The sequence below is a fragment of the Phocoena sinus genome, chromosome 3 (assembly GCF_008692025.1).
Source record: "Phocoena sinus isolate mPhoSin1 chromosome 3, mPhoSin1.pri, whole genome shotgun sequence".
In the NCBI taxonomy this organism is placed as follows: domain Eukaryota; kingdom Metazoa; phylum Chordata; class Mammalia; order Artiodactyla; family Phocoenidae; genus Phocoena; species Phocoena sinus.
The window spans coordinates 55,681,691-55,694,951 of NC_045765.1; the positions used below are offsets into that span (position 1 = coordinate 55,681,691).

General features: G+C 56.8%; 2 protein-coding genes across 4 annotated transcripts; both read left to right on the forward strand.

Annotated features, from left to right (window-relative positions):
* The first annotated feature begins 473 nt into the window (after nt 1–473).
* Nucleotides 474–6,135, forward strand: SPATA24 (spermatogenesis associated 24). Of its 3 annotated transcripts, none has more exons than XM_032629067.1 (6): nt 474–611; nt 1,853–1,918; nt 2,149–2,279; nt 2,365–2,435; nt 5,795–5,897; nt 6,006–6,135. In XM_032629067.1, the coding sequence occupies exons 1-6, from the start codon at nt 495–497 to the stop codon at nt 6,133–6,135; spliced, it is 618 nt and encodes a 205-aa protein (XP_032484958.1). In that variant the 5' UTR covers nt 474–494. The 3 variants fall into 3 exon arrangements, with proteins under 3 accessions (XP_032484958.1, XP_032484957.1, XP_032484956.1); XM_032629066.1 differs by lacking the exons at nt 5,795–5,897; nt 6,006–6,135 and adding exons at nt 3,485–3,603; nt 3,691–3,736 and having other exon boundaries at nt 485–611; XM_032629065.1 differs by lacking the exons at nt 5,795–5,897; nt 6,006–6,135 and adding an exon at nt 3,485–3,809 and having other exon boundaries at nt 485–611.
* A 1,855-nt stretch (nt 6,136–7,990) lies between these two features.
* Nucleotides 7,991–12,150, forward strand: PROB1 (proline rich basic protein 1). The gene has a single exon (XM_032625082.1). The coding sequence runs from the start codon at nt 8,025–8,027 to the stop codon at nt 11,088–11,090; it is 3,066 nt and encodes a 1,021-aa protein (XP_032480973.1). The 5' UTR covers nt 7,991–8,024; the 3' UTR covers nt 11,091–12,150.
* Nucleotides 12,151–13,261: the final 1,111 nt, after the last annotated feature.

Genomic DNA, 13,261 nt, shown 5'->3' on the forward strand with positions numbered 1-13,261 from the left:
AGTGTGTTCCTAGGAGGAATAAAGATCACAGGAGGCTGGAGTCTCATACTATGGGGGAAATTTAGAGATTAGAGTGGAATAAAGAGACATGTGAAGCTAAATATGCAGGGGTTGTCTCAGCTGACCCTTGCTTCAGGGTCTTGGGCCCTGGGAGAAGGGTGAGGGCTGGTGCCTGAGTGTTGCCTGCCCCTCAGCCCTTACAGTAAGTATAAGCCGGGCCCTGCCCGCTCCTCAGGACTGCGTGAGAAACATATCGTATAATAGATGTGCAAATTCCCTATAAACTTAAATTACTAACGGTGTTGGAGGTTCTCTTCCCCAGGCGGCTCCTCTAAGAGAGCGGCTCCTTTAAGAGGCGGGCCCCATCCCTGCTAACAAAGGAAGTCCCCGCCCCTGGTTGCCAGGGTGCTTTGTGGCGTCTCATTTTCATTGGTGGGCGTCAGCGAGGAGGCAAGCCGCGGCAGCCATTTCCAACGAGCTGGCGGGGGCGAAAGATGGCGACGCCCGTCGGGTGGTCGCAGGGGGGTTCAGGATCGGTGTGTCTCGCCTTCGATCAACTGCGGGACGTGATTGAGGCTCAGGAGGAACTGATCCACCAGCTGAGGAACGTGGTACGCAACCAGAAGAGCTGGGGGATGCCGGACTGGACGCCTAAGTGGTGGGGGCGGGGCCAGACGCTGTCCCGATGCCAGGGGCGGGCCGAGAGCACATTGCCAATGGCGTCATCACGAGGAGGCGGGGCCCAGATGTGTTCCGGCTGGTAGAGGTGGAGCCAAAAGGGGGCAGTGTCTCGTGAATATTTACCGGGGAATTTTAGTCAACGCCAAGTTGTTTCCTACTCTCTTTGACTGGTTGTGCAGGGCATGATAGATATGCCCATCTATTCACTGAGCTTTAGTTTCCCCATTTCTTTTTTTTTTGGCCTCGCCACATGGCTTGAGGGATCTTAGTTCCCTGACCAGGGATCCAACCCCGGCCTCTCGCAGTGAAAGCTGGAGTTCTAACCACTGGACCGCCAGGGAATTCCCAATTTCCTCATTTCTAATTGAAGATGACTTCACTGACTTGCCAAGGCCCTTGTGTGCAGAGTAACTATAACATCGTTCCTATTATGGAATCCCCTCCGCATGACGAGTGCAGTAAGCACAGAATTGGCTCTTCACATGTTGACTTAAAGGCTTCCAACCCCTTTATGTCCCTTTGCTTTTGCTTTTTTGGTCAAACCCCTGTTCATGTGTGCAAAGCATTGGAGCCACAGATTACATGGACAGGCATGGTAAAATGCTGGCCAACTGGAGTTCATGGTTTTTCTGTTTTGTTTTTTATCTGGGTAAGAAGGTGGGGACACATAAAACTGACTTCACATCTATTTCTTTAACGGTAGTATGCAGCTCTGGACACTGAATTACCTGCATACCTTTAGGTACCCAGGTCTTTCTGTTGGCAGCTGGCCTTTGCATGTGTGTTCTCACCGTCTGGAACACTTTTCTTTTCCATCCTCTTCTTGTGGCCCACCCCTATTTAGCAGTCAGATATCAGGTTGACATCCCCTTCCCTTCAAGCTGTTCTGACCCTTCCCCGGGCCGGGTCAGGGGCCTCCTCTGGGAACCTCCATCATAGCACACACCATGTTAGAAGTGGTGGCCGTGGGCTGTCTTCTCCATGAGACTTCTTGCTACTTGAGGGCAGGACATAGAGCTGAGCATCAGTGAATCTTGTGGAATGAACTCTCCCTTTCCTGGGCCCCAGTGTCATCCTAGGTGCCCCGGGCATCCCATTATCTATCCTCAGTCCTGGTCCCGAGAGAAACCCCTACCACCCCAGCCCCTCCCTGAGCCAGCCTCTGTTGCAGATGTTTCTCCAGGATGAAAATTTTGTCAGTAAAGAAGAGTTCCAGGCAGTGGAGAAAAAGCTGGTGGTAAGTGATGGCCTCTGTCAGCTTCTAAGCTTCCCCCATTTCCCAGGATCCCTGTGATTGGGTAGAGTCATTGAGTATTAGCCTCTGAGAGCCTCCAGCCCCAATAGTAAGGACAGAATCTTCCTGTACCCTGGCTTCTATGTGCCATTCTGAGAAAGGGGGCTGGTTAAGGGAGCCTAGGAGACCCAACGTGGCTTGGGATAATGAGGTCACTGCTGCTGCCCCTGCAGGAAGAGAAAGCTGCCCATGCCAAGACCAAGGTTCTCCTGGCCAAGGAAGAGGAGAAGTTGCAGTTTACCCTCGGAGAGGTAGAGGTGCTGTCTAAACAGCTGGAGAAAGAGAAGCTGGCTTTTGAAAAGGCGTGAGTGGGCCTTGGTAGTGGGGGAACGGTTGGGGGTCCCATCTGCCCATCAGCCTTCCCACCCTTTCTTATCTTCTCCACTCAGGCTCTCCAGTGTCAAGAGCAGAGCCCTGCAGGAGTCCAGCAAGAAGGACCAGCTAATCACCAAGTGCAATGGTAGGCGGGAGGCCCACGCTCCCTCCCATGCTTACATACGTGGGCTCTTCCCTCACAGCCCAGTGCCTGTGTTCAGAGCAGGGTTTCACCCCAACTTCTGCCCCTGGCTGAGGATAAAGGCAAGCCCAGGTGGGCCACACCTTCGCAAAGGCCTTCAGGGACCAGGCAGGCCACGGAAATGAGGGAAGTAGTTGGTGTACAGTATTCTTCATGGCCATAAAGGAATGGGCTCGCTCCCATTTTTCTTGAAACATATGACCTTCTTAGTCTACCTTTTTGTTTTCCCACTTTTGGTGACTATTAGAAATAGTGTACTTGATTTATAACTCTGTTACCAGAGGAACAACGGGGCAATCACCGTGCTGTGTGGAATCTGACCCTTAGTTTCAGTGTTGGGGACCCAATAGGAGGAGTGGGGACTGTGGTAATGTGGAGAACCATGCCCCCTCTCAAGGGCCTAGAACCTCTGCCGTGGGAATAGGGGCCCAGTACTGTCAGATCTTTAAAAAAGAAACTGGAAACCACATTTTAATGGAAGCTTTTCTGAATTTTTAGTGTTGGCAACTGATTTAGAAATTTTTAAAGTATTGTATGGGCCAAGGAAAATATGTCTGTGGGCCATTAGGTTTCAACTCTGCTCTATGCAGATGCCTGTGGCCACTTGTTGACTCGGTGCTCTGAGTTGTGGGGCACTTTCAGTGAGCTACCCAGTGTCCTGAGACCTTAGGACCCCCTTTCATTTTCCCAGAATGCTAACCTCCCCTTACCTAGTTTAAGAAGTAGATGTGGGGCTTCCCTGGTGGTGCAGTGGTTGAGAGTCCGCCTGCCGATGCCGGCGACACAGGTTCATGCCCCAGTCTGGGAAGATCCCACATGCCGCGGAGTGGCTGGGCCCGTGAGCCATGGCCGCTGAGCCTGCGCATCCGGAGCCTGTGCTCCACAATGGGAGACGCCACAACAGTGAGAGGCCCGCGTACCGCAAAAAAAAAAAAAAAAAAAAAAGAAGTAGATGTGAATTCCATATACAACATTTCCTTCATTCACTGCAGCATTCATTTTGAGTAGGCCAGAATTCAAGCCCAAAAGAGGTTCAGTGTCTCTCCTGATGGGCCCCCACCTGGAGCCTTGGGCACCCCCTACCCACCAATGCAGCCTTCTCTCTCCCCTGGTGAGTATTGTCACTGGAAAGATGCCAGCAGGCTGCCATCTTAATCTGGCCAAGTGGACTAACAAGCCTCATGGTTGTTTGATCAAGAGCTCCTGTTAGGGCTTCCCTGGTGGTGCAGTGGTTAAGAATCCGCCTGCCAATGCAGAGGACACAGGTTCAAGTCCTGGTCCGGGAAGATCCCACATGCCGCAGAGCAACTAAGCCTGTGCGCCACAACTACTGAGCCTGCGCTCTAGAGCCCACAAGCCACAACTACTGAGCCCGCGTGCCTAGAGCCCGTGCTTCGCAATGAGAAGCCACCGCAATGAGAAGCCCGCGCACCGCAACAAAGAGTAGACCCCGCTCACCGCAACTAGAGAAAAGACCGCCCACAGCGACAAAGACCCAATGCAGCCAAAAATAAAATAAATAAAATAAATAAATTTTAAAAAAGAGCTCCTGTTAGGACCTCCTGGAGCCCAACAGGCAGTCAGTGCCTCCATACCCAAGGATGTTGGTCTCCTAGTCCTTCCCCTTCCCCTGGACATCCCCCCACTTCCCTAAAAGGAACCTAGGGTTCTTTCCTGGTGCTGCTAGAGGCCCTTCCTCTAGGACATTTCCTAGAGATCAGCCAGGGCCTCGGGGCTTTGCAACTGCTTGTGGAAGGTGTGTGAGTCACAGGGAGGAGCCTGGCTGCCTCCCCCAAGAATGTCCTGAACTCCTCCAGTAGGGCATAAGCCCTCACATGAGATCTGGTGACCTGAGCTACCCCCTAGCCTGTCTCCCACCCCCCCACCTCCCTTTGCATGGTTCCAGTTTTACTCTTACATAGTTTCTTATTCTCAAAAGGCTTTTCTAACCATTCTCTCATTGGGTGCTGTTTATTCTAAATTTAGCTCTCATTTATTTTAAAAGAATCAAACACATTTATGATACTTTTTTTTTGCGTCCCGGGCCGGGGCACGAACCCGCGTCCTCCGCACCGGCAGGCAGACTCCCAACCACTGCACCACCAGGGAAGCCCTATGTTACTTTTTTCCCATAAGAACTTCACAAGCAATCAGTTTGGATTCACTGGATGACCTGGGGAAGGAGGTTCAATAGTCCTGGTCCTGTGACCCAGTGAGCCCATGTTTTCATTCTTTTCCTTCACCCATGTCTCTCTGTAACATGTGCCTTAACTTTTTATCAGATCTTCTCTTTTGAAACCTTCACTGCTTCAGTATATCTGCATTTTCAGAGCTTATGTTCTAGTTAATCTTTGTCCAGCCTTTAAAAGCAGTAGGATTTTCTTCCTTTGAGGATCAGAATTTTCCAGGACTCCCTGAGGGACATTATGTAAATGAAGCAACCCGAGATCCCTACAGCCTCACTGGATTTTAACCCAAGACACAAAACTTACGCTTGCTTCTAATGAGCACTTAATCTTTGCCACCACTATCTCCCTGGGTCCTCCCCACCCGCCCTGTGGAATAGGGATCCTGTCTTCTCCCCTGAGGCCCTAACACAGGGCTGGGCATCCAGCTGGTCCTCAGTAGTTCTGGTTGGATTGAAATGACTGAACTAGGTGATGTTGCTAAGACCTAAAGGCCCAGGGGACATCCTGTTCATTCCACAAGTAAAAGTATTGTACATCTAGTACGTGCCAGGTACTATTTTAGCCCTTAGGGTTAAAGCCGTGAATAAAACAAAAAATCCTTGTCCTTGTGGGCCTTATATCCTAGTAGAGGAAAAGACAAATGAGCAAAATGTATGGTCTGTGAGATATAAGTGCTAAGAAGGAAAATAAAGCAGGAAAAGGGGATAGGAAGTATTGGGAAGCGTTGTGATTTTAGACTAGGAAGGGTCTCGCCAAGGAGGTGATATCTGTAAAGAGTTGCAGGAGTTGAGGGCAGGAGCCATTCATCCTCCTGCTTTTGGGCAGGGCTGACCATCTCTCTCCAAGGGCCCTTGCCTGCCCTCATGTGAGCTACCTGGTCCAGAATAGAGCTGTAAAGTCACTGACACATTCATCAAGATGTTGTGCACTCCACTCCCACCCCATCATGACTCCATAATAAACTCATTCTTACGAAGGTATTAGCAGCTACTGTTGGACAACCCCTGGGTTGGGGGAGCCAAGTTCTGAAGAGACCCCTGAAGGAATGCCTTATTTCAGGAAGGAGCTCATGGGATGGGAACCACTCCTCCTCCCTGCCTCTCTCCCCCATAGAAATTGAGTCTCACGTTATAAAGCAAGAAGATATACTTAATGGCAAAGAGAATGAGATTAAGGAGTTGCAGCAAGTTATCAGCCAGCAGAAAGAGATCTTCAGGTGAGGGGTCCGGGCCACGCTGGGGACTGTTGATGGAAGTGGGGAGCCAGACCTCTGGTTCCTACCCTTGGGCTGTCCCCAGCCCATGCCCAGCCGGCTCCGTTGCAGGAATCACATGTCTGACTTTCGGATCCAGAAGCAGCAGGAGAACTACATGGTCCAGGTGCTGGACCAGAAGCATAAGAAAGCCTCGGGGATGCGTCAGACCTGGAGCCGCCAGTGTTCCAGGGAAAAATAAAATGGGCGTCTCCTTCCTGTTATCTGGCTGTAATGCCCAACCTCTGCCTTCTCTGCTGTGGTGGTCCCCATCCTGACCCTTCTGATCCCTGTGGGTACCTCCCTCAGGCCTCACAGTGGCCTGGACCCCAGGGAAGAGGTAGGGCGAAAGGCAAAAGACACTCTTTCCTTCTTCCCTGCCTGCCTTTTGGACCACCACCTGCCAGGCCACTGCTGTGTTCAGAATGGATGCTCCTCGAGTCTCCAGCCCCTGCTACTCCCCTCCCTCCCTCCTTTGGGTAGCAGTGGGGGCCCATGGGGGTATGGGGTTGTAGCCTAGGGAAGGACTACTTGGTTGTCTAGTAGGCACTGTCCCTTCTTACTCTTGGTATTAAATTCCTTCCTATATAAACAACCCTGGTTACCCAGTGCCCTGGTAAATTTAACTCTCCCAACTTGAAGGGCTATCTGTGTATGTGTTGTGTATGTGTCTATGAGAAACCCCGACTGGAGAGTTCAAAGATGGTGGGTTCCAGGACCACAGTGAATTTGGGAAATCAGTTTCCATCACATAACAATAACGCTGTACCTGTGAATCACATTTGCACCTTCTTACGCTTCTCCCAAACTTAGAAGCTTATTAGTCTGCACAAATGGAGGAAGGGGAAAGGACAATGCTGTGTTGTGTGTGTGTGTGTGTTTTTTTTTTTTTCTTCTGCTATGTCTATTTTTAAGGTGGGGAAACAGTGTGTGAAGGGGCTATGACGTGCTCAAGTTGCATACGCAGGGCTGGATGTGATGGACAGGTTGGATCCTCCCAGAAGCCATCACTAATGTGCTGTAGGTGATAAAGGGGACACACCAGGCAGGGGTCCCACTCAAGGGAGGCTGAGTCAGATTTGTCAAGTCTAGCCTTTCCTGGCTCAGTGTGAGAATGAATGCGTAGGAGGGGCCAGTGCTCTTGCTCCAGGGCCAGCTGGGGCCTGAGTCATAGCAGGACCTTGAAGCCAGAAGTTTAAGGTCAAGTGGTGCCCATTGTCATTGTCCCAGGAGAGTGACAGGTGGTGGCTGCTTCCCCATCAGCACTTGTCCCCAGGGCAAGTCCTAAGGTGGCAGGGGCTGGAATGAGGGCCTTGTGAGTGTATGGGGGAGCACAGAGCTATTCTTGCCTCAGAGGGGCTTTAGAGAAGGGACCACAGCTACCCTAGAGGTTCCTAAGAGATGCCACATCAGCATCCAGGCCTTGTTCTGGAAGCCTGAAAAGCTAAAACTGTCCCCTCCAGCCTAGGTTTCCACTAAGGGCAGTGGGTCCAGCCAGGGACAGCAGTTTTTTGAGGCCCCAGTACAACTTTTGGAGTCGGGGGGAGCCCTCCAAGCCATGCTCCTCTATCAAAGGTGAGGGGGGATGCACCCTTATGAGCTCTAGCGACAGACTATGGGAGGGCCAGGGAGGAGGGGTGCACTGCAGTGATGGGAAGACGCGGGGGGCTGACATAAAGATGAAATTGTTAGCAAGACCTTAGTTGTCTGGTCTCCTGGCTCACACTCTGATCCACATGCCGTAGTGCTTGATCTCAGGCAGGTCCCTGCTTAGCCCCCGTTCCGTCACCTGTGATGGATGAGTGGCGCTGGGCCTAGCTCCTGCGTACAAGTTGGATGCCTGCCCTCCCCTCACCAAAGCCTGGAATGCCACCCCAGGCTCTCCGGCCGCGCCAGAGAAGGGGTCTGGGAGGGTAGGACCCAGGGCCCAGGTCTTTTCGGCTGCCTACGCCGCCGTCTCGGGAGCGGACGCGGCCGCTTTAAGGCGCGGTGACCCCACGGCACCCGCGGGCGGGGCGGGGACAGTGCTGGCGTCCGCGGCAACAGCAGAGGCGAACGCGAGGGAGAGAGTGCGCGGCGTCCGGCCTCAGCATGCTGACCGCTTTCGCCCTGCCAACCCTGCCCGGGGTCCCAGGGCGGCTGCCCGCGGCCCCCGCGCGGCGCCAGGACTCCTCCAGTTCGTCGGGCTCCTACCACACGGCTCCGGGTTCTCCAGAGCCCCCGGACGTTGGGCCGGACGCGGAGGGCAGGGCGAATTGGCCCACGGTGGCCCCTGTGCTGGGGGAGGGCGCGCAGCCTCGCCTGTCCGTCAGTGCCCAGAATAGCCGCCAGCAGCTCGGGCCCGGCTCGGGTTTCCCGCGAGGCCCGGCCTCGGGCCCGCGGCCACCCCAGCCCCAGCTGCGCATGCTGCCGTCGGGGGAGATGGAAGTCATCTTCGGCGCCGGGCCCCTGTTCAGCCGTTCTGACGCAGAGGATAGCGAGGTGCAACAGCTCACGACGCAGGCCTTCCGCAGCCTCTCTCCGCCCGGCTCCGCGTCTCCCATCTCTGCCGAACCGCAGCCCCAGGGCCCCGACGGTGGCTCCCGCTGGGCCACCTACCTGCAGCTGCGACCCCGCGGGCCGAGTCCTGCCACCCCAGCGCAGTTCGAGTGTGTGGAGGTGGCGCTGGAGGAGCGTGCCGCGCCTGCCAGGCCCCGGACGGTGCCCAAACGTCAGATCGAGCTGCGCCCCCGGCCGCGGAGTCCCCCGCGGGAGGCCAGCGCGTCGCCCCCGCGACTGTTCCTGCGCACCGGCTCCCTGGACGAGTCTCTGGGCCGCCTGCAGGCTGCCGCGGACCTCGTGCAGACGGCGCTGGCCAGAAAACTGAGCCCCGCGACCCCTGCCCCAAGCAGCGCCACCTTCGGATCCACGGTACCGCCAGAGCCTGCGGCCCCGGAAACGCCCCGCAGTACTCGAGTGGCGCTGAAGGAGGCCAGGTCTCGGCCACCTCGTGTGCATTATAGTTCAGGCCCCGCCAGGGCCCCACGACCGTGGCCTAGCCTCCGTGAGCGCGCAATTCGGCGCGACAAGCCCGCGCCCGGGACCGAGCCTCTAGGTCCAGTTAGTTCCAGCATCTTCCTGCAGTCTGGGGAGAAGATCCAGGAGGCGCACCACCAGGAACCCAAGACTCGGTTCCCGCAAGAGACTCCGGATCGAACCGCCCTGAGGGCACAGAGTTCGTCTTCCCAGTCTAGGGCCCCCCGGGAGGTTTCGAGTAGGGCCGTGAGACCGAGAAGCCCATCCCCGCTGTGGCAAGCCCCAAATGGGACCGTGCGGGGTCCTCGCTGCCCCTCGCCCCAGAACCTGTCCCCGTGGAATAGGGCTATCCGGAAGGTGAGTGGCCCGTCGCTCCCCGAGGCATCCTCCGCATGGGGAAATCAGGATGCTGTTGTCACGGAAACTGTCAGCAGAAAGAGCCCTCCCCCTCCGACCCTTTCCCAGTGGAATCGGGGTGTTGCCAGTGCAAGAAGCCCATCCCCCGAAGCTCCTTCCTCGTGGGAGGTTCCGCATCCGGCAGGTGGGGATACAGTTGAGGGGAGTAGGAGCCCGTCCCCGCCAAACTTGTCCTCATGGGAGACTCCAGATCGTCCTACTGGGACGTGGAGCCCATCGCCCCAAGAGACGTGGGACTCCACAGTGCAGAGCTCAGCGGTAGTTTCTACGCGGGGAGCTATGAATGGCGTAGCCCAGGAGGAACTGGTGCCACCCACGCCACCTGCACCCGGGACTCCAGAGCTAACAGAGGCGCAGAGTCCGTCCACGCGGGAGATGCCGGATCTTGCCTTCCCAGGCAGCCAGCTGTCGCCAGCGGTGTCTGCACCCCAGCTGCCCTTCAGTCGCCTCGTGGGCACCCTGGATGCCGATGCGCGCCCGGAAGCCTTGGGCTCTGGAGAAGCGGCCTCGGGACGCCCGCGCGTAGCCATTCCGCGGCCCCGCGACGTGCGCAAGATGGTGAAGACCACATACGCGCCAAGCTTCCCGGCAAGCACCCCAGGCTCAGGGCTCCCTGCGCCTCCTGCGGAACCCCGCGGGGAGGAAGGCGGCGCATCCAAGACACAAGAGCTTCAGGCGCTGGGGGCCCCCGCCCCAGCTCACTACACTTCCGTTTTTCTCAAGGACTTTCTGCCGGTCGTGTCACACCCCTACGAGACCCCAGAGCCAACCACAGACCCAGTCCCCCGGGACGTTACGCAGCCCAACGGGGTCCTGCGGCGGAGGGCAGAGAACAGCACGGCGAAACCCTTCGCGCGCACTGAGATCCGCCTGCCTGGTGCCTTGGCCCTAGGCCGCCGGCCGGAGGGAACCCAGGGAGTCGTGGTGCGCGGTCCTGGCGGAAAGAACAGGGATGCAGAGCCCCAGCGCCTGGTCCCCGACGACAAGGGTCGTACCAGCCCTCTAGGCGGCGCTCGCACCTCACCCCAGAAGTCGCCGATAGGGCCGGCAGGGACCCAACCTCCCGGACCGCCCCGCCCTAGCTCCCCGCAGGCGTACCCTAGCTCGAGCCCTGGAATAGCACCGAAACAGGAGACGCCACCTATGGCCCCTGAGCCCGCGGTTGCGGTCCAGTCGCCCCTCCCGCGGGAGCCCCAAGCGTCCGCTGGCAGAGCGGCCCCGCCCCAGGCCCGCGCCGCCTCGGCGCCTCCCATGGACCGGTCCCCGGAAGGCCCCTCCCAGGGGGCGCGCAGGCCGCCCGGGGCCGCGCACCCGGGGAAGGTCCTGGTGGACCCAGAGAGCGGCCGCTACTACTTTGTGGAGGCGCCGAGGCAGCCTCGGCTGCGGCTGCTCTTCGACCCCGAAAGCGGGCAGTACGTGGAGGTGCTGCTGCCACCCTCGCCCTCGGTGCCACCCCGCCGCGTCTACACCCCGCTGGCCCTGGGCCCCGGCCTCTACCCGCCGGCCTATGGGCCTATCCCTGGCCTCTCACTGCCACCATCCCCGGGCCCGCCGGCCTTCAGCGGCCCCCAGCTACCCTGGGCCTCCGAGGCGGGGCCCCTGGACGGGATGTACTACCTGCCAGTGAGCGGGACCCCCAGCCCCGCGCCTCCTCTGCTCCTCTGTGCTCCACCCTCCAGCTTGGGTCCCGCTCAGCCGAGCAAGGGCTCCTTGTTCCCCGTGTGAGGCCCCAGGGCCTGATCCCCATGGTGTTGGGGCCCGTTAATGGCCTTGGAAGTTCTGGCATCCAGTCCTGTGCCCTCTTTTCCTTCTATCACCTCTTTCTTTTACCCATCTCATGCAGTCTTCAGACCAGAAGTTACCTTCAGAGTGCTTATCTGAGACCCCCAGCGCTGATGGAGCTGGAGCTCAGGAAGTGGCTGCCTGTTTCCTCCCCCGACAGAATCGTATACCCCTTTCCCAAGCATTCCCAGAGTGTGGTGTGTTGGGGGGCTGTGTGTGTGTGTGTTGTGGGATGAAAAAAATGCAGAACGTGAGAGTTGTGAGTTAGGTTTTATTTGGGGCAAAATGAAAACTATAAGCCTGGGAGACAGCCTCTCAGCACTGAGGAACTGCTCTGAAGAGGTAAGTGGGGGAAGTCAGTATAGATGTGGGTTTGGTGAAGGAGGATACAGGCAATCAAGCACACATTTTGGCAGAAGGTCGCTGCTAGTCACAAGGAGCAGATGTCCATTAATGATTTTAGTGCTTTTCTAGTTATGAGAAGATGCAAGAAATTGGGCTCATAAAATCTTCTGAAAATATCTGACTATCTAAAGGCCTGTTCTGTTAGTTTTTCCCAGAGCACAGAGGGCCTCATTCCTGATCTCTGCCCAGAAGTCCTTTCAGGGTGTATTGAAGGTCAGCGATTGCACTGGCTAGTGACAATTTTTAGTTGGTAGCGTGAGAAATCCCAGGACATGGCCCCAGATGCCGACCTGAGGGGGTGATGGGGTTCCTCGGGGGCAGCAGGAAATGGGAACTGCAGGGGACAGGGCTGCCCCCAGAGGTAGTGAGCTGTCTGTGTCTCCCTGAAGGTGGGCCCAGCAGAGGTGGAACAGGCTAGTGAGCACTGATGGGATGAAGAGAGAAAGACACTGGCTATCAAATCTGTTATTCTTTGCAAGAGGATCTGAGCCTTGGCCTGGGAGGCTGCGGGGGAGGGTGGCTAGCGCAGGCCCTAGGTGAGTCTCATCTGAGAGAGAGAGCTGCGGGGACAGGTAGTGGAGGTGGAGAGGGAAGTAATATGGGAGGGGCCGTGGAGGGTCATCCCGGGACTTGGGGTGGGGGTGCTGTGGGGAAGGTGGGGAGGTGACTGTAGTCTCCAGCTGGGAGTACCGCCCCTCATTCTCCCCTCAACCCCGGCCTCTGACTTGGCTTGTCTAAGCCCTCAGAGCTGAACTGGCTGGTCCTGGGGTTAGGAGTGGAGGTTCCAGCCATTCCCACCGAGGGTGGGGGACAGATGAGTGTGTCGTCAGGAAAGACTTAAAAGCACGGAGGATGGTTGAGCTGTTGTCCCAGAGGAGACTCTTGATCTCTCTGGGTGGGGTGGAGGGTGGGTTAGGGCTGGCAAAAGAAGGGATGCCCCTGTGAGGAGCCCTCATCTGGTTCCACTGCCCTGGTAACAGGTGTGGCAAACATGCCTAGGGAGGGGCTAGCTCTTCAGGTTCATCACAGCATAGGAAGGGACGGGACCCAGGGCCTGTGTTCCAATTGCCTTGAGATTCCAGGAGCTTCTGAGGAGAGCAGAGGGAGATGCATGGTGTGGGAGGTGCTCTGCGTGGGGGTCTGTGTAGAGTTCTGAGTGAAGTGGCTGGGCCTTGTGGGACTGGTATGTGATGTGATGAGTTTGGGGAAGAACAGTTACCATTAGAAGGAGTGTCAGGGATGGAGATCAATGCCTTCCTTAAGTTCCAGGCCTCCGGGGGGCCTGGATCCCTTGGAGTCACTGCCCCCTTGCCTTGAACTGGAAGCTGACTGAGAGAACTATGAGTCAGAATAACCTGGACATCTTTCTGTGGCTGGAGGTGCTGGTCCTGATGGCAAGGAGGGCCCTGGGCCACTCCCCCTCACCGCATCGTGGTGTGCAATAAATCGCTGACCCCGCGGCCACGATGGCTGGAACAACTGGTGTAAGGTGTCTGATTTCCTGCTGCGGTCCCTTAGCACCCCCAGAGTGCCCTTCCATGCCTGGGTGTGGCCTGGGGGAGGGAACCATGTGTGTCTTTCATACACTGTGGCATCCCTGCCTCAGCGAACTTGCCTCTCAGGGAGGGAGCCTTGGCTGGCAGCCACGCCTGTGGCCTCATTCCTCCTGGTGGCTGAGTGGCCAGTGTGCCTTGGGGTCAACCAGGCTT